Source organism: Grammomys surdaster, unplaced genomic scaffold, assembly GCF_004785775.1.
Source record: "Grammomys surdaster isolate TR1022 unplaced genomic scaffold, NIH_TR_1.0 267, whole genome shotgun sequence".
Classification (NCBI taxonomy): Eukaryota; Metazoa; Chordata; class Mammalia; order Rodentia; family Muridae; genus Grammomys; species Grammomys surdaster.
This window is the reverse complement of record NW_021604708.1, coordinates 1958899-1982471: the sequence shown is the minus strand read 5'-3', so window position 1 is coordinate 1982471 and position 23573 is coordinate 1958899. Positions and strand designations below refer to the sequence as shown.

The 23573-nt window shown below is 44.8% G+C and overlaps 1 protein-coding gene across 4 annotated transcripts in view; it reads left to right on the top strand.

Annotated features, from left to right (window-relative positions):
* Kiaa0319 (KIAA0319 ortholog) overlaps nucleotides 1-23266 on the top strand; it is a 59386-nt gene extending 36120 nt beyond the window's left edge. Inside the window, exons 14-21 of one of the 4 annotated variants that reach the window (XM_028776323.1) lie at nucleotides 878-1029; nucleotides 2616-2754; nucleotides 3807-3966; nucleotides 9729-9871; nucleotides 11975-12097; nucleotides 14299-14389; nucleotides 16177-16268; nucleotides 22247-23266. In XM_028776323.1, the coding sequence (XP_028632156.1) occupies nucleotides 878-1029; nucleotides 2616-2754; nucleotides 3807-3966; nucleotides 9729-9871; nucleotides 11975-12097; nucleotides 14299-14389; nucleotides 16177-16268; nucleotides 22247-22425 (1079 nt within the window). In that variant the 3' untranslated portion in view covers nucleotides 22426-23266. Of the gene's footprint in view, nucleotides 1-877; nucleotides 1030-2615; nucleotides 2755-3806; nucleotides 3967-9728; nucleotides 9872-11974; nucleotides 12098-14298; nucleotides 14390-16176; nucleotides 16269-22246 lie in introns of those variants that run through there. The other 3 variants (XM_028776324.1, XM_028776325.1, XM_028776326.1) reach the window with 3 other exon arrangements.
* The last annotated feature ends 307 nt before the right edge of the window (nucleotides 23267-23573 follow it).

Below are 23573 nucleotides of genomic sequence, written 5' to 3'. Positions count from 1 at the left end.
TGCCTGGCTTGGGGGAGTGTGTAGAGGAGGACGCCATGAGCCAACATTCTCTGCAGGGCAATAGTGTTGCCTTCTGTTTGCCAAGCAGTTCTCTCTGCTGTGACCCTGGCCACAGATGATCCGGTTCTGTGCAGTGCTCTGCTTTCTCGGAAGGCCAAGAACAGGAGTGTGTTCAAGTTATGTACTTTATTTTTTATAGTTGAAGATTTAAAACTTTTTATTGTGTTTTTATTTTTTGTGCATGTATATGTGCAGGAGGAGAGTGTGCTTGCCACATGTGAGTGTGTGTGTGTGTCTGTGTGTGTGTGTGTGTGTGTGTGAGAGAGAGAGAGAGAGAGATTGAGAAAGAGAGAGAGAAGACAACTTTTAAGAATCAATTCTCTCCGATTACCATGTGGGTCCATTAGCTTTGGTGACAAGCACCTTTACCCAGTAAGCCATTTATTTAGTTGGCCATATATATCCCCCTCTCCTCTTTTTGAAAGACAAGTTTTGAACTTCTGGTTCTCTTGCACAGTGGGATTATAAGCATGCAGCATCACACTTGGGTTTGTTCAGTGATAGAGGCTGGACTGAGGGCTTCACGTATGCTAGGCAAGCACTCGCACTCCATGGCTGTCCATCCTAGCCCTCTACAGTAGTTTTTATTGTATAATTTTCAGTAAAATTACTTGCTTTTGCCTCTCTTCCTATTGGACCGAGAACTGCTCAATGTCTATATCTGTATCTTACAGGTGTTTGGGGCAGAAATCAATGCTTTGGGGTATCTAAAACAACCTTGGCTGCAGGATAGAACAGTTGTGCATGTTTTATGACATGCCATTGCTAGTGTTTTAAATCAGTTTCTTTGCTTTTGTTTTTGCTATGTCTGACTTAGAAAATAATAGTCCTCCCAGAGCCCAGGCTGGTGGCAGACATGTCCTTATACTTCCCAATAATTCCATTACTTTGGATGGTTCAAGGTCTACTGATGACCGAGGAATTGTGTCCTATCTGTGGATCCGGGATGGCCAGAGTCCAGCTGCTGGAGTGAGTACTTAATGGGCGGTGTCCCTCAGCTGTGTACACTGCATCCAGAGTCCTCAGTGTGGTCTGCTGGGACAAAGATCATGGTGTGGGAGGGGCTTAAACTATAGAAAATTACATTCTCATAATTCTGAAGCCTGGAAAACCAAGACCAAGGTGCCATCCAGTTTATCTTTGGTAGGGGGATCTCTTTCTGGATCCTGGGTGGCCACCTACTTACTACATCTTCCTGTGGCAGGGGCGAGAAAGGAGGAAAGAAACGGAAACTGCTCTCATGTCTCCTTTATAAGGATACTTACTAATCCAGTGGGTCGGGCCCCACTCCTGTAACCTCATTTAACTTTAATTATCTCCTTCTAAGTTCTAACTTTAGATCACATTGCAGATTGGAACTTGGGCATGTGGTTTCTGTCTCACTGTTTCATCTCCCAGATAAGATGAGTAGGCTTCTTGGGTTTGACTGTTCTGAGGGGCTGGAGACACCAGGCTGCTGTTGGGTAGGATAGCAGACCATGCAGGTGTGTCCCACTCATGGTGCCCAAGCCTCTCGTGTCCCAGAATAGCTGTGAATGCAGCCCAACACATTTGTAGATGAGAACATCATGTCACAGTATCAAAAGGTTGGCACCATGAGGGACATGGGCGCCCAGCTTTCCAGTGGGGCCCTTCTGCTCTTCAGCCTCCCATTTTAGTTTTCTTCCTCTGTGTATCGGGTGTGTCAGATGCACGGGGATTCCTGTTTCCACTTTGAAGGGGCAGAGAGTAAATTATAGAGGTGGGAAGTGACTTGGCCATGGCCAAAGAGCTCAGCCTTAAACCAAACAAACCCAGATTTTTAGCTTTTGGAAGCCATTGGATCACACTGCCTCTTAGGTTGTAAATTTCTGTTCATCTCCCTTTCTCTCCATTGCTAAAGGCTCGAGATCTATAGAAATACTCCTGTAGATATATCAAAGGCATGCTTACAGGGAAGGGACTGAAAATGCCTTGTACAGCCTAAAGTACTCCTAGACTGAATGCTGTTCATCCAGATGGTAGGTTAACTTCTAAATGAAATAGCAGTATGTCTCTGTTCAGATTCTTGGCTTTCTGTTGCCATCCATTCTGGTTAGCAAGTACAGACAAAACTGTCCAAAAGACTTGTCACTCACTCTCTGGAGCTATGGGGCCATAGGATGAATGTGTAGTCTACCAAGGCTCTGGGATCCCTTGAGAAGATGAATATGTTATGCTATGAGAGGATCTGCAGTGAGAGCATTATAAAACTATGTTAGACAATACGTCTATAAAACTCCATGCTTTGTCCTAGGGGTTTCAATCCAAGCTCACAAATTTTCCTCCATTAATTAATAATTTAGTAATTCCTGGAAAGTTCAGTTTGCCATCTTGTCTGGGTCCTTGCAATCCTGGTGTTCCATATAAGGAAGAGCTGAAGATTCAAAACCTCAGCCCCACTCCCTCTTCCCTCCCTCCCTCCCTAGCCATGTAAGTCATACATAACTGAAAGCAAGAGACTCAGAGCTTCTAGCCCCACAGAGGCTCCTGGGTACAACCCTGACAACTGCCCTGTGGATCCTTTCACTTCTCAGGACGTGATTGGAGGCTCTGACAACGGGGCGGCTCTGCAGCTCACCAATCTGGTGGAAGGAGTCTACACTTTTCACTTGCTAGTCACTGACAGTCAGGGGGCCTCGGACTCAGACACGGCCACTGTGGAGGTGCTGCCAGGTGTGTACCAAGTTGATGTCACTGGGATGGGAGCCACCTGTGCCTAGCTTCTGCTCTTGGCCAATCCCACTCTAGTAGTGTTTTTCTTTTTATTTATAAAATAGGGACGTGTGTGTGTGTGTGTGTGTGTGTGTGTGTCTCTGTCGTGGTTTCATGCACATGAATGTAGTGTCCTTGGAGGCCAGAAGAGGGTGTGAGATCCTCTAGAACTAGAGTTACAGGCAGTTATGAACCACTGGGTGTGAGGTGCTTGGGAACTGAACCTAGGTCCTCTGGAAGAGCAGTATGGGATCTTAACCACAGAGCCACCTCTCTAGCCCATTTTAGGATTTTTCTGTACTTTCTTTTACACCACCAAGCAGATCCCAACTTGTACCTCATCAATAAGAATTATATCTGGCAGGAAGCTTTTGCTTTCCTGATTTCACATGAAGAGAACATGGTCAGACAGAGGGAGCACAGCCTCAGTAAGGTGGCCATAGGGATTCAGAGTGTAAACTGGCCTAGGTAGCACCCAGGAGCAGGAGAGCAATGTTCTCAGGTGCTTAAGAAGTGTGTGAGGGGCCAGGGTTCCAAAGGGCCCAAAGGCACAGTTGGTTATCTTGAGACAACCAAGTAGAATAAATTGGAAAAAAAATACTTCAGAGTGACTTCTGTGGGACTCTCTCTCTCTCTCTCTCTCTCTCTCTCTCTCTCTCTCTCTCTCACTTTCAGCTTGAACTCATTATGTGGCAAGGATGACTTTGAGCTTCTGATTCTTGCTCCTGCAGCCCCAAGTGCTGTTATTCCAGGAGTGTGTTAATACACTCACCTCTTTGTTATTAAAGCGATCTGAGTCCTAAAAGCTAAATATACAAGTTACACAAGAGCTCTTTGAAACTTTTATTTGCTTATTTTCACCTTACTTTTGCTGTGCTGGGCATGGAGCCTAGGTACTGTGGGTACTGGCCAGCACCCTTTCTTGAGCCCAGACTGCCTTTGAACCCTTTCACAGACCCAGACTTTATTAAGCCTGTGATCTCCAATGAAAATCCTGCGTTCTCTGTCCTCAGACCCCAAGAAGGACGGCCTGGTGGAGTTGATCCTGCAGGTTGGTGTTGAGCAGCTGACAGAGCAGCAGAAGGAGACTCTAGTGCGGCAGCTGGCTGTGCTTCTGAATGTGCTAGACTCAGACGTGAAGGTATTGAAGATCCAGGCTCACACGGATGTCAGGTATGGGGCTGCAGGTGTCAACACATGGTGGCAGTCAGGTGTCACATATGAGTACTTAGCCAGCACTGAGCCTCACTCAGGTGCTAAGTTTGCTGCAGGCCTCCTCTGCTCTCTCCCAGGCCATCCTTCTTGCTGTCTGTCTTGTTCACACATTTGTACTCCTTTGTCGTCTTCCTTAAAGAGAAGAGAAAGAATGTATCATTTTTGGCCCTTCCCTCGGGTCCTGGTAAAGGTTTGTTGGTAAAGGAGAATGTTTTGAATGAAAGAGTTAGGGCACATCAAAGGGAGAAAATGTTTTAGTTCTGCTAGCTTCTGAAGGGGATGCAAATAGCCTGGGGCCTGTGAAGAACTTGTCCTATGTAACTACCTCTCTGTGTGAAGAGATTCCTCAGTACCATCCTCTGCCTTTAAGGAGTATACTCAGCCCTTCACTCTCACAAGATTTTTGTATTTAATTGTTTTATTTTTAAAGCCCACCAAACCAGCACCAGTGTAAGGCAGGAGAAGAGAAAAAATGGAAGGATTAAAACCCACCATTGCTAGGAGGTACATTTTGTAGCTATTGTTGGCTTTTATGTCTGGGTTGGCTTTCCAGAGAACTGAAATTTACTCATAAAAATGATTAATGAAAACATATTCTAATTAACTAATTATGGTGCTACAGATGGAAGCCAGGAGCTTGTGCATGCAAAATACATTGAAATTGCTCAGCAACCAAGAATATATACTACCCTTCCAGAGGACCAGTGCTTCCCAATATGGGTATATTGGGCAGCTTATAACTTCTTGTAGCTCCAGATCTAGGGTAGCCAAAGGCCTCTTGTGGACTTGATGGGAAGTTGTGCACCAGTGTGCATATGTGTATGCATGTGTACACACAAATACACACACACACACCCCACATGTATGCACATAATTAAAAATAAAAGTAACATTTTAAAAATAGAAAGATCCATATAGTCATGCCAGAAACTATGGGAAAAGATTTTGACATCTCTTCATGATGAAAATACTTTTGGGTTTACTCAAATAAGGAGGACTCACCCCTCTCTGGGGCATTAAACAAGTGTTAAATGCTGTTAAAATCATGATTAATGGTAATGATAAATCCTTAAGTCCTTGCTGTAAGCACTTCTGGTGCTCAACAATTTGTAAATAAAAATGCCAGGGGTGGGACCATCTGACTCTCTAATTAGATGCTTTTGGAGTCTTGACTGCTTTGGACTAAAAGGCTATCAGTCAAACAGTCGTCTGGACTATACTTACAGGACACTAGCCATCTTAAAAACTCCGTGGATGCCTTGAGATAACTGTACAAAGGTAACATTGGATTTCTCTGGCTTCTGTAGGCATACCCTTAGCCAGGATTGTTGGAAACAGTTTGTACCAGACATTGGGCGATTACAAGCTGTGGTGCTTTGAATATGATTGGTCCTCATAAATTCATGTGTTTGAATGCTTGATCCATAGGGAGTGGTACTATTAAGAGGTGTGACCTTGTTAGAGTAGGTGTAGCTTTGTTGGAGGAAGTGCGTCACTGTGTGAGTGGGCTTTGAGGTCTCATACGCTCAATCCAGGTTCAATGTGGCATTATCTCTTCCTGCTGCCTGCAGATCCAGACATAGGACTCCCAGCTCCTTCTCCAGCATCATGTCTTCCTGCATGCTGCCATGTTTCTGGTCATGACAATAATGTACTAAAACCTCTGAACTGTAAGCCAGCCCCAATTAAATGTTTTCCTTTATTAGAGTTGCCATGGTCATGGTGTCTGTTTGTAGCAGTAAACCCTGAACTAAGACACAAGCTGAGATTGTTAATCTCAGTTGTCAACTTGATCCAAAATGATCAGTTAGGAGATGACCTTCTGGATATATCTGTTGAATAATTGTTTTGATTAGGTTTATTGAGATGAGAAGACCTACACACTGTGGGTGGTGCCATTCCCTAGGCAGAGGATCCTGGTCGTTATAAAAATGGGAAAGTGAAGTGAACATAGGTGGTCATTCTTTTCTATTTTGGACTGTGGATGCAGCATGACCAGCTGCCCCAAGCTCTTGCTACCAGGACTTTCTCAAACCATAAGCCCAAACTACCCCATTTTCCTTTAAGATTCTTTTGCCATGACAATAGGAAAAGAACCCAGAAAGAATATCAGTACCAGGAGCAGGGCCAATGTGATCATAAACCTGACCATGTGGTTCATAGGCCTTTGGAACTTGTCTGTGGAAAGAATATGTAAGAGTTTGGAACTTCGAGGTAGAAAAGCTCTACGTTACTATAAGCAAAGCTTAGGGGACAAGAATGTTGAAAGACACACAGACAATGGACAGATGCCCGGCTCATAAGGTTTTAGAAGAACCCTATCAGGACTTGGGATAGGGCCCATTCATATGATTTTTTTTTCCTATGAATTTAGCTTAATTCTGCCCATATCCTACAAACTTGAATGTAATTGAATTTAAAGCTAACAGACTAATTTTTTAGGCTTCAACCTACATGTACATACTTGCATACATACCTGCACATGCATACATACACTTGCACATGAACACCTGTGAGCATGTGCACGCGTGCGCACACACATGGGAGACATACAGGGAGCACATACAGGAAAAGGAAAAGAAAGCCAGGTAATAAAGAGACATGGGTGGTACTGATGCATCTACAAGCCCAATGCCAAGGAACACCAAGGAAGCTGAGAGAAACATGTGGAACGTATCTGTCTACAGAGCGCCAGAGAGCATGACCCTACCAACATTTTGATTTGGGGCTTTGGCTGTCTAGAACCGTGAGACAGGAGATTGCTGTTATTTTCAAGTTGTGACTAAGTTGTGGAACCATTTTCAGTAGCCCTGGGACAGATCTATGTATTTCTCTGGAGAACATATAGGTGTGTTCAGTACATGAAAATATGCTCACCATATTATGGAAATTGTTAGCCTTCCTGCTTGGATGAAAAGATATCCTGGGACTTTGGAGCCCAGGAACCACACAGCTCTGAGGAGGGACAGTGTCCCAATGGAAGGGCATCCTGAGACTTGGGAGCCCAGGAACCACACAGCTCTGAGAGGAAGCCTCCTCAGCAGGGTCAGGGGCTTTAGCATGGTAGCTCCCAGGGGGAGGGGATCCCCAGCTGAGCTGATGAGCTCAGGAGCCTCAGCCCTGCTCCACTTCTTCCTTTCTTCCCTTCTCTTCATTGCTTTTTGGCTTCTTCTGGCAAGAGACACACCAGGAAGCAAATCTCATAAAAGACATTTATGGGAGGGTTCAGGGTGAGATTGGCTGCATCTTGCTCCCAGAAGAAGACAGCAGGGAACTGAACAACTGAACAATCCATTTACATAGGATCTCTTTGGGAGGGGGCAGCTTTCAAGGGTGAGGATTGGTGGGATTTCAAGTCCTGAGTTTGGGAAAGCCCAGGAATTGGTGGAGTTTCCTGTTCAGGGATTGGTAGTTTTTTGTGCTCAGGGATTGGTGGGTTTTTGTGGCAAGCTCGAGGATTGGTAGGTTTTCCTGCTCAGGGATTGGTGGGATTTTGTTATCACTTTTCGCCTAAAATTAACATAATCTGGGGAGGGTCCTATTGAAGGACTGGAGATGACCTTCTTAACAGTTACAGAGGCTGAAAATGTTAAGACAGAGAGGTCTAGGGGAGGGGCCTGGCTACTGAAGCTCCTCCAGCAGGAGGCTGGGTGGGGGCACTGTCCTAACTTGAGAGTTTAGAAAGTTTACAAAGTACACAGTATACAAAGATTGACAGCTGAGTCCGTAGTAGGGAAGCGTTCCCTGTACTTGAGTCAGCATGGACAGTCAGCAGAGTTGCCAAGCAAAACTACTCCCAGGGCCAAAAGACAGCTTAGCAAGGTGGGACTGCCTGCCACCAAGCCCAGAGACCTGAGTTCAATCATCAGGACTTACATAGTGGAGGGGAGAACTAACTCCCATAAATCGTCCTCTGATTTCCACATCTGTATGTGCGCGCACATGTGTGAGTACACACACACACACAAACACACACAAACACACATCTTTTAATACCTTTTTATTGCTCGTCTATAAAATGGCTATAATCTAAAGGTTAGACCGTGGCAACTGTTCAGAGCACTGTGTGTTGTTGTTTGCACAGATGTAAAATGAACAAACACTGTGAAAAAACTTAACTATAGAATTAGTTACCTATGCAATTATTGAGGGAAATAAAAAGCTTACATCTACATTAAAAAGTATCTATGGATAGTCACAACATATATTCATTATAGAGAGTAAACAATCTAAATGTCTATCAATGGATAAAGCGATGTATGGGAACTGGGAGATAGCTCAGTTGGTAAGGTATTTTACCATGCAAGCATGAAGACCTGAGTTTGATCCAGAACTCAAGTAAAAATCTGAACAAAGGGCCAACAAAAAAAATGGCTCAGCAAGTAGAGGCATCTGCTACTGGACCTGATGACCTGAGTTTAACCCCTGGAGCCTAAGTGGTATAAAGAGAACTGTCCTCTGACCTCCACTCATGGACTGTGGTATGTATGCACCTCTCCACGCCCCAACACACACTCAAATAAATGTAAGGGGAATGGTGGTGGCTGTAGTAGTTTTCCTGTTGGGATAAAATACAATGACCAAAAAAATCAATTTATGGAAGAAAGGGTCTATCTCAGGCTTACCATTCCAGAGGGTATCACATCAGAGGCGTGGCAGCAAGCAGCAGGCATGATGGCAGGAGCAGGAAGCTGAGAAATCCCATCTTCAACCACAAACAGAAAGCTGGAGTGACCTGAGGCAGAGCCAGCTGTAACTCTCACAGCCTGCCCTCAGTGATGTATAATGTACTTCCTACAGCCAGGCTGAACCACTCAAACCCCCAAACAGCATTACCAACTGGGACCATTGTGCTCAAATATGTGCACCCGGGGGGAGCATTCTTATGCAACCTAAAATGATGACTGGAGGGTGGGATGGGTCGGGGAAGGTTCCTTGGGGCTCACTCACTGCCTAGCCTAGCCTAATAAATGAGCCCCAGGCATCCAATGAGAGACTGTGTCTCAGGGTCTGTCAAAATGGCTCAGGAATTAAGAGCACTGGCTGCCTTTCAGAGGACCTGGGCTTGCTCCCCAGTACCCTCATGGCAACTCACAACTCTGTAACTCCAGTCCTAGGGAATCTGATGTCCTCTTCTGGCCTCTGTAGGTATCAAGCTCATGAGTGGTATACAGATTGTTATGCGGATGACCACCTGTAGCTACATACATAAAAATACATGCATAAATAAACACATAAATCTTCCCCTACCGCCCCACTTTTGTTTTCGTTTGTTTTTGTTTTTCGGGACAGGGTTTCTCTGTGTAGCCCTGGCTGTCCTGAAACTCACTCTGTAGACCAGGCTGGCCTCGAACTCAGAAATCTGCCTACCTCTGCCTCCCAAGTGCTGGGATTAAAGGCTTGCGGCTCCACTGCCAGGCCCCACTTCTTAAAAGAAAGACCCTTTTCATAAAACAAGCTGGATGTCTTCTGAGGAACGGCACCCAAAGTTGACCTTTGATACCTGCATTACACCCCCAAACAAACAAATTATACAATTATTTAAATATGCACAGAAATATATATACCTGCAATGGAATATTATTTGGCACTAAAAACGAATCCTATTGCAGAGCTATAGTGGTCTCCCTTCTCAGCTGCGCAGATCAGGTGGCTGAGGCAAAACACCATGCTGCTGGCTGTCTAATGATGTGACTGTCCTCTCTTTGTCTCTTCTACAGCACTGTGATTGTATTTTATGTACAAACTGGGTCACCTTTCAAGGTTCTCAGAGCTGCTGATGTGGCCCGGAATCTGCACAAGCGGCTTTCCAAGGAGAAGGAGGCTTTCCTGCTTTTCAAGGTCTTGAGGATAGACACAGCAGGTACAACTCCCACAGAAATATTATAATAAAACAGTCAGACGTGCTAATCATGGATGAGTTTTATAGGCACAACATGGACAGTTTGAACGTATATATGTCCCCTATAGTGTCTTTGAACACTGGGATCCCGGCTGGTGGCACTGTTTGGAAGATTTCAGAACTTTTAGGAGGTGGAGCCTTGCTGGAGGAGGTGGACCCCTGGGGGCAGGTCTTGGGGTTTCCTAGACCAGCCTCACTCACACTGTCTCCACACCCCAAACCTCTATCTACCCTTCCTGCTTCCTCATTGTAGAGCTGTGGGACTGGCTATCTCTCAATCCTGTGGCCACGCCTCCTCTGCCATAATGAGCTGTGTATCCCTTTGAACTGTGAGCCTTTGCTCTTAACTTCAGGAGTCTGGCTATAGAAACAAGAAAGCTATCTAATACAGGCATTTTCCTTTCAACCTCCAGGGGCTGCAATTATTTCTCCAGTAGGTTTTCCGTGACACATTTACCAACTGCTCTTGTCTTGGAAAGAAACCACAGAACAGTAGTATCGCACATCACTGTTTCAAAAACTCTTCCTGCCAGTTTAAAATATAGTTGTAACCGAATTTCTTAGCTCTGCTTGTCCCTTCAGGACACCAAGCAGATTCATAGTTTCGTGGTCCCTGTTCTCATCTCATGAGTAAATGCTAATTGAGGTAGTCATCTTAGAGTTTTCAGAATAAGATGTAATGTTTGCGTAAGTTTAATTTGTTTCAGACCATGTGTTAGTCTACAATTGACACTCTCACTCATAACATGGAGTAACTTGGTAACTTGATTGTTTTTTCAAAGTAGAGTCATTTGTTTTTCTAAAGTCCAAAGCGGTGATTTATTTACTGTAGAAAATCTGAGAGCTGGGTGGGGTGCACACACCTTTAACCCCCGCACCCAGGAAGCAGAGGCAGGCAGACCTTTGAGTTTGTGGTCAGCCTGGTCTACAGAGTGAGTTCCAAGGAAGCCAGACCTACACAGAGAAAACTTGTTCTGAATTTTTTTTTTTTAATTCTTAAAAGTACAAAGAAGAAAACAATCTTCTGGTTTGTAGAGTTTAGAATTTCCATCTTCCAAGCATCTTTTGTTTCTATTCTGATGTATTTCTTCCAAGTTGCTTCATCCTTAGGAAAAAGAATATGATCAGGATGATTTGGTATGTTTTGAGTATGCTTTTGTGTGAGTGTGTGTGAGAGTATAGTGAGTGTATGTTTATGTGTGTGTGTGAGTGTGTCTGTGTGTAGTGTTGCTGGGGACTCAATCTCATGACTTACACATGCTAGGCTCTACAACTAGTTACATCACAGCTCTTGCAGTGTCTGTAGACTTTACATCATGCCGTCACTATCTCCCCACATCATTTAGAATTTCTTTTCCATGAGACATTTGTGGCTGCCTGGTCTTCCTCCCTGGATGTGTTCTGTAACCGCACAACTACTCTTCTCCATGTGGACTGTAGGAATGACTATGAATAGTGTTCCAGTAAAGACCAAGTGCTGTGCACTCCCAGTTGGTTTGAGTGCACATACATGTTCTTAGAGGTTATTTATACTAGTAAATATCAAGGTTCTTTCTATGGTGTGGATTGGCTTTTCTCTACATTTGCTTCCTGATGAGCAAATGTAGATTGTGAGAGTTTATGCTCCTGTTTTGGTGGTGATGGTAAGGGCTGAGACAGGGTCTTATTATGTAGTCCTAGCTGAGCTGGTGCCTTCTCTGTAGCCAAGGCTAGCCTCAAACCTGCAGCAATCTTCCTGCCTTAGCTTCCTGAGGACTAGGATTTTAAGTGTCTGTTAACATGCTTGGCTCAAAACAGAGTTTTTTGTTTTATTTTTTGGAGACAAGGATTCTCTGTGTAGCACTGGTTGTCTTGGAACTCACTCTGTAGGCCAGGCTGGCGACAAACTCAGAGATCTTCCTGCATCTGCCTCCTGAGTGCTGGGATTAAGGGCATATATTACTATGCCTGGCTTCTTAAGAGATTTTTAATTCACCCATTTGTTTTAGGCCTGTACTGTAGAAGTGGAAAAGCAGGGATCTCCTTTTGTTCATGGTAACCTCAGCTCTGCACCACCTTTTACAGGATGCCTTCTCAAGTGTTCAGGCCATGGTCATTGTGACCCCATCACCAAGCGCTGCATTTGCTCCCGGCTGTGGATGGAGAACCTCGTACAGCGGTATCTGTGGGATGGCGAGAGCAACTGTGGTGAGTCGTTCGTGAGTGGTGGTGGTGGCTTCCGGTGTGGTTCTTGAAGATATTCATCTCTTCCTGGCTCAGCACCTAGAACTATCCAACAGCATTCTTTCTGGAGCCAAGTGAAGCAACTCACTTAGTTGAGCATTAAAACCTTGTCCCAGTCTGTCTCTGGAGTCTGTCTGTAAAACCTCCTGTGAGATAGATTTGGCAAGGCTGTTCTAGGAAACAGCTGCCTTGAGACTTTTCCCCCCAGCTTGTACCTGCTGTGACTTAGGATGTTAGGACTTTATGATGGCATACCTCCTATGTATTCTGTTGGGATAATACAAAATGGGAAATGTGCACACTGCTAGGGATCAGCCCAGGCAGGTACCAGCCACAGGAATCACAGTCTTGTCCCATAGCCCATGCTAGTACCCTTCTTCAGTCCATTTGGAGAGAAAAACTACCCCCCCATACACATACTACATTTTTTTGTTTTGATTTTTGAGACAAGGGTCTCATATAGCCCAGCCTGTTTCTCTTCTGATTGCTAGGATTGCATATCTGAGTCACGATGCTCAGCTAGAAAACTATTTGTTAATGTCAGTCTACTCCTAAGAGTAGATTTGCCATCCTGGGGATCCTGATGAACATAAATGTGAGAAAGATGTTGAGAGCTGCCTACTGTGTTGTGTTCTTGCTTAAACCCCCACAAACACCAGAAATGAAGCCAGCTTCAGGCCACTATTCTAGGGAGATGACATGATCGTTAATCAGGTTAAGCATGGGACTTTGTTCCATGAGTGTTTTGGTTTGTTTGTTTTTGTTTTTGAGACAGCTTCTCTCTACATTGTCCTTGTTGTCCTGAAATTCTTTCTGTAGACCAACTGGCTTTGAACTCACAGAGATCTGCCTTTTTTTAACTTCCAAGAGATGAGATCAAAAGCATGTGCCACTATTCTTGGGCACCTATTAGCATTTTTGCCCCTAAGTCATTATTGCAAAGCTTAGGATATAGAAGGGATGAAGAATAGTTTATAAATTGACCTTTGGTCCTGATAGATGTCTTCATGCCACCGGCAACCATACAGACTCTTGGCTTGCTTTATGAAGACCATGCTGTGGGTCTGGGGATATAGTCGAGTAGGTAGAGTGCTTGCCTAGTATATCCAAAGCGTTGGGTTCTATCTCCCATACCACATAAAACCATGTGTAGGGTACTGGGAGTGTGTAATCGGAGGATCAGAAGTTCAAGACCATCCTTGGTTATGTAATGAATTCAAGACCAGCCTGGGTTACAGGAGAGTCTGTCTCATAAAGAAGAAGAAAATGGAGGAGGAGAAAGAGGAAGAGGAAGAAGAAGGGGGAGGGAAAGGGGGAGGAGGAAGAGAAGAAAAGTATCATGTGTCCTTTTCCCAGCCTTGAGCAGGCCTGAGAGACCTTGTTTACCACAATAGACCAAACAATAGGACTCCGGAGGCATTGTCAGCCTTGGCATTGCCGGCCTTGGCACCTCCTTGGCTGTCCTATAGCCTGTCACAAGCTGAGAAGAATAGACTGTCTGCTGAGCTTGCCTTGACATCTCTGGCCCGCAATTAAGTGTGATTTCTTCTCACCTCTAGCAGGATGGTTTCTGCTCACCCCCAGCCGGCTGAAGCAAGAAGGAACTCTGGGGGTGGGGGTGGGTTATCCCCTTTAAATTAGAAGCTGAACATTAAAGCATTGAGCCTCGATCAGAAACCTTTGTCCTGGCTTCATCTCTTCCCGCTCTCCTGTCCCTTCTTCCCTTCCCAGCCTCTCTTTCAGGTGAACCCGGTCGACTGTGGCTGATGGCCCCCAACAGTATCATACAGACCTTTTTAGGGGGAAAGGTTATTATGATTCTTGGGATTCTGGAATGAGCATTTTAATATTTTGTACATTTGTATGTAGGAGGCACAGCTGCTTCCCTGATTCTTTTCAGTTATTTTGGATTTCCAGTTCTCAGGTCAGCCTGTGAACTATGTGCCTGAGGCTGAGTTCTGTGCCTCATGAGGTCCCTCCATCAAACAGACAAAGCCATCAGTCTTCTGATTGGCACCTAGCCTGGCTCTTTTGTCTGCCCCCCCACCCCCAGCGGTCCCTGTACCAGAGCTGGCTTCTGCTCAGACGGACTCTTTGTGAGTCATCAGAACAAAGCTGTTTAGCAAACAGTTTATCACTGTGCACTCGGCCTTTTCCTTTTGCAGGTTGGAGTGTATTCTACGTGGCAGCTCTGGCGTTGACCCTAACAGTGCTAACTGGAGCTGTGACTTGGCTGTGCATCTGCTGCTGCAGGAGGTACCTACTATGCTTGTTCATTGTGTGCAAAGAAGATGCTTCACTGGGGTGATGGACAGCTTTGGGCTTTTTTGCTTGGATTTGTCTCACTGCTCCGCTGGTTGACTAACTGATAACCAGGTTTTAAAACAAACTGGCTTTATGAGCACAATGATGCTCTTTACAATTCCAGGCATGTGTGTCTGAGTAAATGGAGCAATACTGGATGCAGCTTTTTCTCATTGAAGCTTTCACCTTCTAGCAGGGCCTACAATTCTATATAAAATCTAATCTACTATATAAAAATACATATTATATAATATATACAGAATATATATATATATATATATGGTAGGAATTGAGCCTAGTGTCTTGTATGTGCAAGGTAGGCACTCTACCCCTGAGCTATATCCCTACCCCTCCAAGCCTAATAGTAACTCTGTCTTACATGTCACCAGAGCTAAGCCCAGGTGGCCTTCCATGTCTCAGCAGAGAAAAACATTGTAGAAATGTGTGGCTCTAATTCGTAGATGTGGTTATATGAATCAACAATTGGATCAGTCTGAGTCCTTTATCTAAACCTTGAAGAGAGGCGATAGTATACCCAAGAGACCCTTCGCTTTAGGGTTTTCTTATTCTTCTTCTGAGAATGGAGGTGACTTCTGAGAGGCCCCTAGGCTGCTTCATTGTTAGAATCTCCCAGAGCCCCATGCTCAGCCCTCATGAGGAGTTTTGTGAGGAAAGATACTACTAGACAACAGACAAGAGTGATCAGCTCGTTTTCCTATACAAAACACTGTATTATCTAAAGATGTGCTTTTAAAGAGGCATACTGAAACTAATAGCTGTTTCACAAATGTTGCTTACTTTGTTTGAGATCCACTTGGGATTGCATTCCCAGCATTGGGTGTGGGCCAGGACCTTAGGCAGAAGCCCAAATCCCAAACCAGGTGGGATAGAGTCCTCTACTGAGTATGGCTGTATTTTACATCTCAGGGGCATGGCTAGCAAGTAAATGGTGCTAACTTTGTACAGCTACTGAGCATTTGCCATTTTGATCCATAATGATGGGCTCTAATTGTACTGTTGTGTTTGGCCCTCCTAGTGATCACAGGAGAAAGGGACTCCTCTGGAGGCAAGGGCATGGGACACAGAAGTCTTAAATAATACTCTCAAAGTCTCCAGTTAGCAAGCACTAAACTGAGACCAAGAAGCCCTTGCTCTTCATGACACATGATCAGAACAGCTATTGCCTGACTGATGAACACCTTACTTTGTTCCTTTGTCTGTTTGCTTGCTTTGCAACAGTGTTTCACTATGTATTCCTGGGTTCTGGGACTTGCTAGGTAGAGCAGGCTGGCTTCAAACTCATAGAGAGCTGCCTGCCTCTGCTTCCTGAGTTTAGTGTAGTTTTAATGAGCGTTTTCAAGTGATCCTTTGAAGCCCATTGTGAGACACAAAGAATCATCCCAGTTCTTATGTCTTGTAGGAAAAATGATGGATACGTGTGATAATTTCTAAGATAAGTGTGGGGCATCAGTGTCTTCTCTCTTCGGTGTGCCCCTCCCTCTGGAACAGTTCTGTGTCTCTGAACATTATTAGTTAGTAGTAGTTTGGAGGAATCTTCCTCACTCGGGTCTTTCCAAGGGAGGCATCATGTGTGGGAAAGGTGCCCGGGCCGTCTACAGGTGTTGAGCACTGCTCGACTAGAGCTCCAGTACCTCAGTCTCAGGTGAGCCCTTTATTTATGTGGAAAAGATCCCAAGCACCATTCTAAGTATCCGATCTAGCATTCACTTTTCTTTCAGACGGAAAAGAACTAAGATACGGAAGAAAACAAAGTACACCATCCTAGACAACATGGATGAACAAGAAAGAATGGAACTGAGGCCCAAATACGGTAAGACTCTTTCCTTTGAACACCTTACTTAGGCATTGGTAAGAGAGGCTGGGTGAAAGGGAGATTAAAGTGGAATCAATTGTTCGGACAGAAGAACAAGCCTGGGAGTCTGCAAGGAAAGACAAACAGCATCAATCCCCTGGGCAGGATGCCTGAGAACAGGCCCATGGTAACTGTATTAGTAAGGTAATGAAAAATTGGCAAGTTCTCTGAGGCATTAATGGGTGAGGGATTGCAAATACTTACTGCAGGTTGAGCCTTTGCCAAGTGATCCCTGGCAAGGACTTCTCTTCCATCAGTGCCTGGTTCTTCTTTACTCTGGCTTGGAGGGAGGCAGGGCATATGGCCCACCAAGCACTTTCACCCTGACTTTCCTTTAAGAGCTGCTCCCTTTACATCTGGCCAGACATGCAGCAGCAAGACATCTGGCCTTTAAAAGCAACCATTTCCCATCAGCTCAGTCAGCTGAGGCACTTGAGAAAATTGTCTTCTCAGAGTGTATTGACCCTTTTGCTCAGAACACCTCCCATCCACTTCAGTTGATCTTTGGATTCTTACATATTAACTATAACTTATGTAATGCACCCCTGGGGCTGCTCAGTGCTGATTCTGTGCATTTTCCATAATTCTGGGTTTGTAGGTAGCTTAATTTTTATAGAGAGGCATGGTCACTTTCAAAGTTGTGAGACCCAAAATGTCAACAAGGATGAAATCTGTAGTATAACCAATTTAAGCTTATCCATGGCTAGCTTAAACATACATGAGACTCAGACTATGGTTAATTTATTTGGCTTTGACAATTACTGGGAGTCACCCCTAATCTACTTTTCTAATTGCTGGCCTGGCTACCTCCCTAGCAGTGTACCCCAGATACTTGCTGTTTCTCCTGGCCACATGCTTGTGGTAGATCTCTTCTCATGGTACCTTCTCCTCTCTCCTTCTCGTTCTCTCCTTCCTCCCTCCCCCAGTCAGGTAAAAACCCACCTACTTCTAATCCCCCCACTAACTGGCTGTAGTCATATTTATTTAACCAATAGTTTTAAATTAAGGAACAAAGTTTGCACAGCAAAAGCTGGTAAACATGAGAAACTCGTAGGCCTAGACCTTCAGTATAGAATTTAGCATTATAATACATAGCAACAGGCCAACACTCCTCCCTAAAATGTGAGGAAGGATCCTTGTCATGAGGATCAAGGATAGCACCTTCTAGCGGGTGGTGTGTGTGCATGGTGGTTTGAATAGGAATGGGTCCCTGTAGACTCACGTTTGGATGCTTGGTCCATAGGGAGTAGAATGATTAGGAGGTATGGACTTGTTTGAGGAAATGTGTCACTGTGGGGCAGGCTTTGAGGTCTCAGAAGCTCATCCCACACTTTCATTTCTGTTGCCTGAGGATCAAGATGCAGAACTCTCAACTCCTCCTTAGCATCATGTCTGGCTGCATGCCTCCATGTTTTTTCGTCATGATGACGATGGACTAAACCTCTAGAACTTTAAGCTAGCCCCAAGTTAGTGTTTTCCTTTATAAAAGTTGCCATGGTCATGGTATCTCTTCACAGTAATAGAAACCGTAAGACAGGTGAGGAAGGGTGTGTGTGTGGGGGGGGTGTGGTGCAAAATGGTTAACTGTGTATAGAGAGTGTGGTTAAGTTGTTGCGACCGTATTACCTAACAAGCAACAATGTAAGAGGGGAAGTGACTAGGACCAACAGGTCATTCTTCAGTGACAGGGTGCTAAGGGGGATGACCAGAGGATAAGATAAAGAAGATAGGAAAGCTGGGGTCAGGAGATCTTACACAAGCTATGTCATATGCCAAGCAAGTTCGTTAGGAAATACAACATCTTACATACAGTCTTCCTGAAAGGAAAAATGTCATAGTGTCATCAAAAGCTATCATACAAAGGGATAAAGTCAGCAGGGAGTTGATCAAGCAATGTTGCATGAAGGGAACACGGGTATCTCAAATGCACCACAGACCTAGCATACAATGGCCTTTGGACTGATAAACAAACATAGCCTCTTAGGGTGGGAAGAGTTGAGTTCTCAGCATGAAGACACAGCTCCCTCTAGGCCCTGGGCTCAGGCCACTTCTGGCTATACCAAACATATTTTTAGTTTTAGACAAGGAACTATGTTCCTTCTCCATACCTCAGGGCCCCAGGAAAAGCCTTGGCTTGGTCTAACCCTAAACGTGGAAGGATTTAATATTGGTTAAGTGTTTGAGCATATGGTCCATCTTGGCAGGGAAGGACTGGCTGCAGGAGCAGTTCTTGGCTGTACCAATAGGTATCTGAGGCTGCTTGTTCATGTCTATGTGGGTCTAGGGATGCCAGCACTGAACTGTTTTCTCCGAGTTCTCTCTCATTCAACCCAAGACCACAGACCATACAATGGTATAGCCCACACTCAGGGCAGATTGTCCCTAGTCAGTTAACCATCTCTGGAAGAGTTCTTAAAGTCACACAGAGAGAAGTACATCTCTAATGTATTGAGCAGTGTCTGTCAAGTTGACAGTGGAAAATAAGCAATCATTAGAGACCCTGCAGAAGTTCACAGGTAATACCAATAGCAGCTACAATATATGGAGTGCTCACTGTTTGTGTCTCAGGAGTTAATGCAAAGGTGTTAAGTGCTTTATTCCTAAGAGGCTGAGGTGCTTGGGGCTGGTTAGCTCACCAACCTTCTACTTGATTCATGTCCACCTTCTCACAAACCCCTATCTAGTCACAGAAGCCCATTGTTCTTACAGTGGTTTACAACTTCACTCGGACCCACGTTCCTGCCATCCCATACTGCCTAGTACCATACTTCCATACTTCCCACCATTGTTTTTGATACCCTGTCTCAGATATTTATAATCCCACATCTAACCTCACAGTAGTAAGTATCCTTGTTAGCACAGGTACTTTCAGTATACTTTGTCCATCTGATTCTAAACCCTGTTAGTCAAGTACTATGATTGTGCTCCATTTTATAGAAGAAGATACTGAGATGGAGGAAAGCTTAGTGGATGATCCAAGGAACACGGGCTGGGGCAGGCTGTCAGACTCAGAGCTGGACTCTGTTCCTCTGTGTGCCCCACCACTGTGTAAGTCTATTCTGGCTACTATAACAACATAGAAGAGAGTGGAGACTTAAAAACCACATGTGTTTATTTGTTAGAGGTCTAGAGTTGGATATCCAAGGTCAAGGTAGCAGATTCAATCTCACGAGGGCCACTTCCTTCATGGTTAGTACTTTCTCCTTATATCCTTTGCATGCTGGGAGGAGCAAGGTAGCTCTCTGCTCAATATTTTTCTGTCTTTCTCTTGTCTCTATGTCTTTGTTTCTGCTCCCCCCTCCCCCTGCCCGGGATAGAACGGAAAGTTTTGCAGCATATCTGTGTGATGTCTCCAGCTTTTTCTTGTGCTTTCTTCATAAGGCTACTTGAAGCAGTGGTTCTGTTAATCCACTCCAAACTCCCCAGTGGGTGCATATGCACTCCTTGCTACCCACCCAAATGTTTTGGATTCACAAATGAAAGATGCACACACAAGCAGCCTTATTTTTAATATGTCCTAAGCAGCTCAACAGCTGGACAACTCGAGTATTTCTGCATTGCTAATGCCTCCCCCTTGATATTCCTGAAAATTTTATATTTCATCTCTGTTACCCCAGACCCAATCAGGATCACTCTCCTCCAATTCTTACATGGTTGTATACATTCTCTCCTACAGCTCTCAGGCTTGACATTTCTGTTTCCTTGTCAGGGCCATTCTAAAAACTCTTCCTCTCTGTTCCCTTTCTCTGTTCTTCTTTCCTGTTCCTTTGCCCAGGAAATCTCAGGTCCTGCCTCTGTCTCCCTGCCCAGCAATTGGCTGCCAGGAAGTTTATTTACCAATTAGAGCCAACTCGAGGCAGGGACCCTAGGCATCTTATAGGCAGCAGTCTGCTTATAGGCAGATGGGTTCCTGTGTGATTTTTGGGAGCCGAATTAACACAAATAGCATTAGAACCAATCCACAACAGGTACTGATTTTCTCCATTGGCTCTCTGCTCAGTAACATCATCTTGAGATAGGTTTCAATGTAAGACTTTGGGGGACAGCATGGTTAGACCATAGTATCCTGTAAGTCTGTAAGACTCCACTCTACTTCCTTCTTTTTTTGTATACAATGATTTCCTCTGTGCATGGGTTAAAATCCACACTTTCCGGCTGTTTTAGTTAGGATTTCCATTGCTGTAAAGAGACACTATGACCAGGGCAACTCTTATAAAAAGAAAGCATTTAATTGGGGCTCGCCTACAGTTCAGAGATTTAGTCCATTGTCATCAGGGTGGGAAGCATGGCAGCGTCCAGGCAAATACGGCGCTGGAGAAGGAGCTGAGAGTTCTACATCTGGATCAGCAGGCAGTGGGAAGAGAATGCCACACTGGGCATGGCTTGAGCATCTGAAACCTCAGAGCCCTCCCACAGTGACTCCTTCCTCCTACTCCAACAAGGCTGAACCTGTTTAGCGCCACTCTCTGTGGATCTACAGTGGCTATTTTTATTCAAGCTCTCATGGTGACGTCCCTGCCCTGTGCTTCTCTGTGAGTTCCAGCCTCTCTGGCCTCGTTTCTTGTTTCCCACTTGTCATTCCACATCATCTATTTTTTGTTTGTTTGTTTTTCTTTGGGGTGCTTCCAAATGTTCTCTGCCTTCCTTCTGTCCTCCTACCTCACCATACCTCTGTGCTCCAATCCATCCTGTTTGGACCATCACAGAACTAATCCCAGATGCCAGGGAATCTTTGTATCCTCTTGATTCATGTAAGAGTTTTATTTCTTAGATAGTTTGAATCATGCCACAGATCTATGTTTTAATTCCTTAGCTAGACACTATAAGTTCTTTTCAAAAATTTTTGAACATTCGTGTTGGTGAGATGGCTGAGTGGGTGAAGGTGCTTGTCTCCAAGCCTGACAACATAAGTTCTATGCCTGGAGGTGTTTGGAGAGAACTAACTCCAACTGTTATCTATCCTCTGGCCTCCACATGAATGCCGTGATCCTGCACCCAGTAACCTTTATATTTTCCTGATAGACAGTATGGGTTGGTTGATATTAGGGATCATATCTTAACTCTATTCTTTGTTTTGATCCCCATATCTTAGTCAGGGGTTGTATTCCTACACAAAACATCATGACCAAAAATCAAATTGGGGAGGAAATGGTTTATTCAGCTTATACTTCTACATTGCTGTTCATCACCAAAGGAAATCAGGACTAGAACTCACACAGGGCAGGAACTTGAAGGCAGGAGCTGATGCAGAGGCCAAGGAGGGTGCTGTTTACTGGCTTGCTTCCCCTGGCTTGCTCAGCTTGCTTTCTTATGGAACCCAAGAACACCAGCTCAGGGATGGCACCACCCACAATGGGGCCGGGCCCTCCCCCCTTGATCACTAATTGAGAAAATGCCTTACAGCTGGATCTCATGGAGGCATTTCCTCAAGGGACACTCCTTTCTCTGTAATAACTTTAGCTTGTGTCAAGTTGACACAAAACCAGCCAGTACATCCCAGAATTCAAATCATCTATCAAGAATATTTAGTGGGGCTAAACTTCAAAGCCATAGCAGCATTTATTTGTAGAGAGCCCACTTGGGCTAAAAGCTGGGTGAAAGGGCTTTACAGTGAAGGCTTTACAGGCACAGTTTCATTCAGTCCTCGCTCACCACAAACCCATGGGTAGGAGCTTTGTCACCTTCTAGAAGATGAGAAGAGGTTAGGAATCTTGTTCAGGATCACGGAGCTGTTGTCATAGCTGGAACTCAAATTTAAGGTTGACTGACACCCATAGTCTCTGTCATACCAACCCACCTACCATGCAGGTGACCACTTTAAAGGCCAGTCAGAGGGCAAGCCACAGTCCTCCCTGGAACACTGGGGAGCACACAGACAAAAGGACGACTGAGAAGAAAGTGCTGCCTGTCTTCATGCTCTTCCTGCTTCTCCCCAGGTATCAAACACAGGAGTACAGAGCACAACTCTAGTCTGATGGTGTCAGAGTCGGAGTTTGAAAGTGACCAGGACACGCTGTTCAGCCGAGAAAGGATGGAGAGAGGGGTCCTGAAGGGTTCCCTGAATGGCTCTGCCAGAAACGGAGTTTCCTTCGGTTACTACTCAAAGGACAGATAACAAGCTGCTGTGGAGAAACCTCATGAGCCTGTGGCTCAGCACTGGACAGTGGGAGTTAAAACACAAACCTCACTCCGACTTGGCGAAGTGCGTTGGCAGCCCTCCGCAGGGGCTTTGCTCTGCGTTCCACATAGTGATTAAAAGACCCGGGTTCTTGGAACTTTCAAGACACAAAACAAAATCTTGCTTATTCAACTGATGTTTGTCAATAGAGAAAAGGGGTACATAAAACTTCTGCGGAGTCTACTGAAAAGTTTTGTGTCTTTCTAGTGGACATTTTGTTATATTTATTGTCCATGATGAAATTAGGCTAACACCTGTTTCTTTTTATATAACTCTGTAGGAAAGACAAGTCAAGGAGGGTTGATTTCTCTGTAGAAGCTGTGACTGCTTTTAAGAACCTTCCAGAAACAGCTTCTTAGAGGACCTGCAGGATCAACTTGCAGTTCGTCTATGAAGCAGAAACCATCTGTGTGCAGCTTTCTGTCTGTGATGCAGCCAGCTGTGGCTAGATAGAAGTTCAGAAGCTAAGGAAGCATCAGAATGTAAGGACAGGAGGCACTAGAGATCAGGAGGGGGTGAGGGACCCGCAGGTTAAATGTTGAAGGCCTTTAACGTTTTTCCCATTCACTTTCTCTAAGAAAAAGAAACCACAGTGGGGCTTCTTTCAGTCTCGGTGGACATTCAAACTGACTGCTTAGTATTGTAACTTTTAGTGAGTATGCACTGTAGCACTGCCATGGAAAAGGGGGAGGACTCGGTGACCACCGACCTATTCCCAAGCTCTGAAATATGCTCTTAATGAGAGGAATGTGGTTACCATACTCTGAGCTCCTACAAAGACTTTCCATTGAAATAACTGGACAGAACATCCACCATGTATGCTTAAGAACTTATTTAAGAGACTGGAGAAATAGGCATATGTAAGACCTCAGTGCTCTTGCAGAAGACTGCGATTCGGTTCCTAGCACTCACACAATGACTTAGAACTGTCCAGAGCTCCACTTTCAGGGAGTCCAGTGCCCTCTCTGGCCTCCAGCAGCAGCAGCAGCGGCAGCAGCAGCAGCTAGAATCCACATGTAGGGAAACTACTCAAGCACATTTCATACATGTAGGGAAAATTCTCAAGTACATTAAAAAAAATCTTC